Source organism: Geospiza fortis, unplaced genomic scaffold (genome assembly GCF_000277835.1).
Source record: "Geospiza fortis unplaced genomic scaffold, GeoFor_1.0 scaffold104, whole genome shotgun sequence".
In the NCBI taxonomy this organism is placed as follows: Eukaryota; Metazoa; Chordata; class Aves; order Passeriformes; family Thraupidae; genus Geospiza; species Geospiza fortis.
The window spans coordinates 6,231,466-6,233,638 of NW_005054325.1; the positions used below are offsets into that span (position 1 = coordinate 6,231,466).

General features: G+C 37.4%; 1 protein-coding gene across 1 annotated transcript in view; it reads left to right on the forward strand.

The window, feature by feature from the left end:
* The window catches only part of RBM24 (RNA binding motif protein 24), a 25,848-nt gene that overhangs the window by 5,712 nt on the left and 17,963 nt on the right, over positions 1 to 2,173 (forward strand). Inside the window, exon 3 of the mRNA XM_014306994.2 lies at positions 2,052 to 2,173. Coding sequence (XP_014162469.1) covers positions 2,052 to 2,173 — 122 coding nt within the window. The remainder of the gene's footprint in view (positions 1 to 2,051) is intronic.

Sequence of the window (2,173 nt, forward strand, 5' to 3'; positions counted from 1 at the left end):
CTTTCCCTAAATGCTTAAGAAATATGGTGTAATATTTATTAGAGTTGTACTTGGTTGGTGACCAATACAAAATGTTTGCTTATGCTCATCCATATGGAGAGCTCAGGTAATGATGTGTATTTAAATGCACAGAGCCAGCTTAAGTATGCTTCAAATGCACTTCTGGCTAATCACTTCATAAATTAGGTGAGTGTTAAAAACCCAACTTATGATTTTGTTTTATGTTTTCTTTTCCTTCCCAATCCCTCCCTATTTGTCACTCTTTTTTTTTCCCTTCCCACAATAGGAAATGAATTTAATTTAGATGTTGGGTTTTTATGATTGTGGTGTTCATGTCTTAAATATGGCAACTGAACATTTCTCTCTGCTAATACTCCTGTTCAAGCAACTGAGCTCTTTTTTTCTGAAAAAGAAAACTAAGCTGTTTTAAAGTCTATCACTTATTTTAAACTATGTTTTGCTATGATTCCTGTTGACAGTGTCCCCTCTGATTGCAAATGTTTCCTTGTTGACCATTTAAGTACATCTTAAAGATATTTTAAAAATGAAACAAAAAATCCCCCAACAAACCCTTTCCATGAAATCTTGAATTTGGAGAATAGAGGACACTTTTTATTACAACAGTTTTCATCTGTGCCTAAAGTGTGTTCAAAGGTTAGTGCAGTCTTTAGAGGTGTCTGTAAAGGTAAAGAAAGTTCAGTATGAAATAGCAGTGAATCTGTACAAGAAGTTTTTCATGCATTTATAGAGATTCACTGGCTGGGAAGGAGTTGCATATAGGAAGGACTTCTCTTTGGAAATCCAGATGTAAGACAGGGTTATGAATGTAAAATGAGAATTATACAGAGTATTTTTTTATATCATATTATATTATAAAATCCAACCATGAGATTAACATGTATGTACACTTGTGTGCTAAGACAGGGATATGACCAGTTTTTAAAACTGAAGGGCTGAGTAAACAAGCCAAAAAAGCAAATTACGTGACTTGGACAAGATGGGAAAGTGTTTACTCATCTATTCAGAATGGTTCTTTCTTTAACTGTAAATTTGTGGTTTTTTTGCTTTTGTTAAGCACCAGATCTATTTAGAGTTAATCTTATGCCCACCTCCCAAAAAACTCTATGCTGTATGTCTTGCATAGAAATAAACAAGCTGGCACAAAACAGGACATCAGTGACCTGATAATCAAACAGGTTTGACTCTTGTGTCCTTACGAACTTTTATAAAAGTGTGATGCACATGTACTTAGGAGTCACTGTTATGGATTTTAATAGCATCTATGTAGCTTCCCCTCAATGGCCTCTTGTGACGGAGTGAGCTGCACTATCGTTCGTTTGGAAAGTGTGATTCTTGCTGTGTTTACCACACTTGTGAACTCTATTTAAACTCCTTTGTCGCCTGTGTTGGTTTTTTTCTTATTTTTAATAAGGGTGACTGAGGTTGCAGAGAAATTAATGTGTGCTGAGTCTGCATAGCAACTTAAGTAGGGTTGCCACAATACGCTCTTAACACGCCTCCCTGGGAAGACTTGACATAAAGTCAGAGTTCAATCATTTTGTTGCCTTATTGGCTGTTGTTGAACTCATTATAGTGATGCTGTCAAACTGCTCAGTTACTAATAATAAAAGTATTGCAGGAGGTAATTTTACTGAGTCAAATAGTTAAGAGAGAAGAAGGCTAATAAAAATTACTTACAGGTGATTTGAAAAACAAGTACTGCAATTTTCCAGATGGAATAAACAAGCTTAGTCCTTCAGAGTTGTCTTAAAACAGACATCAGTAATGCTGGTACTTTGAATGGCCTTAAAGATATTATCCTCAAGGAACACTGAACATCCCCAGCTTAACTCAGCTACAACGCTATGCTTTGGAGCGATGCATCTCTTCGGGCCAGTGAACTGATAATTGGTCCATTGAGTCAAGTTATTGTGGCAACCCTATGTACATAACAACAACTAAATTGAGTTTGTTTTAGTTCGGAGTATGGATATGACACTTAGGCACTGACTCACATACCGACTCTAACTTCCTCTCCCATCTTTCAACAGGATACCTGCTCACTATGTCTATCCACAGGCTTTTGTGCAGCCCGGAGTGGTAATTCCCCATGTGCAGCCCGCGGCAGCTGCTGCTTCCACCACGCCCTACATCGACTACACTGGCGCGGCGT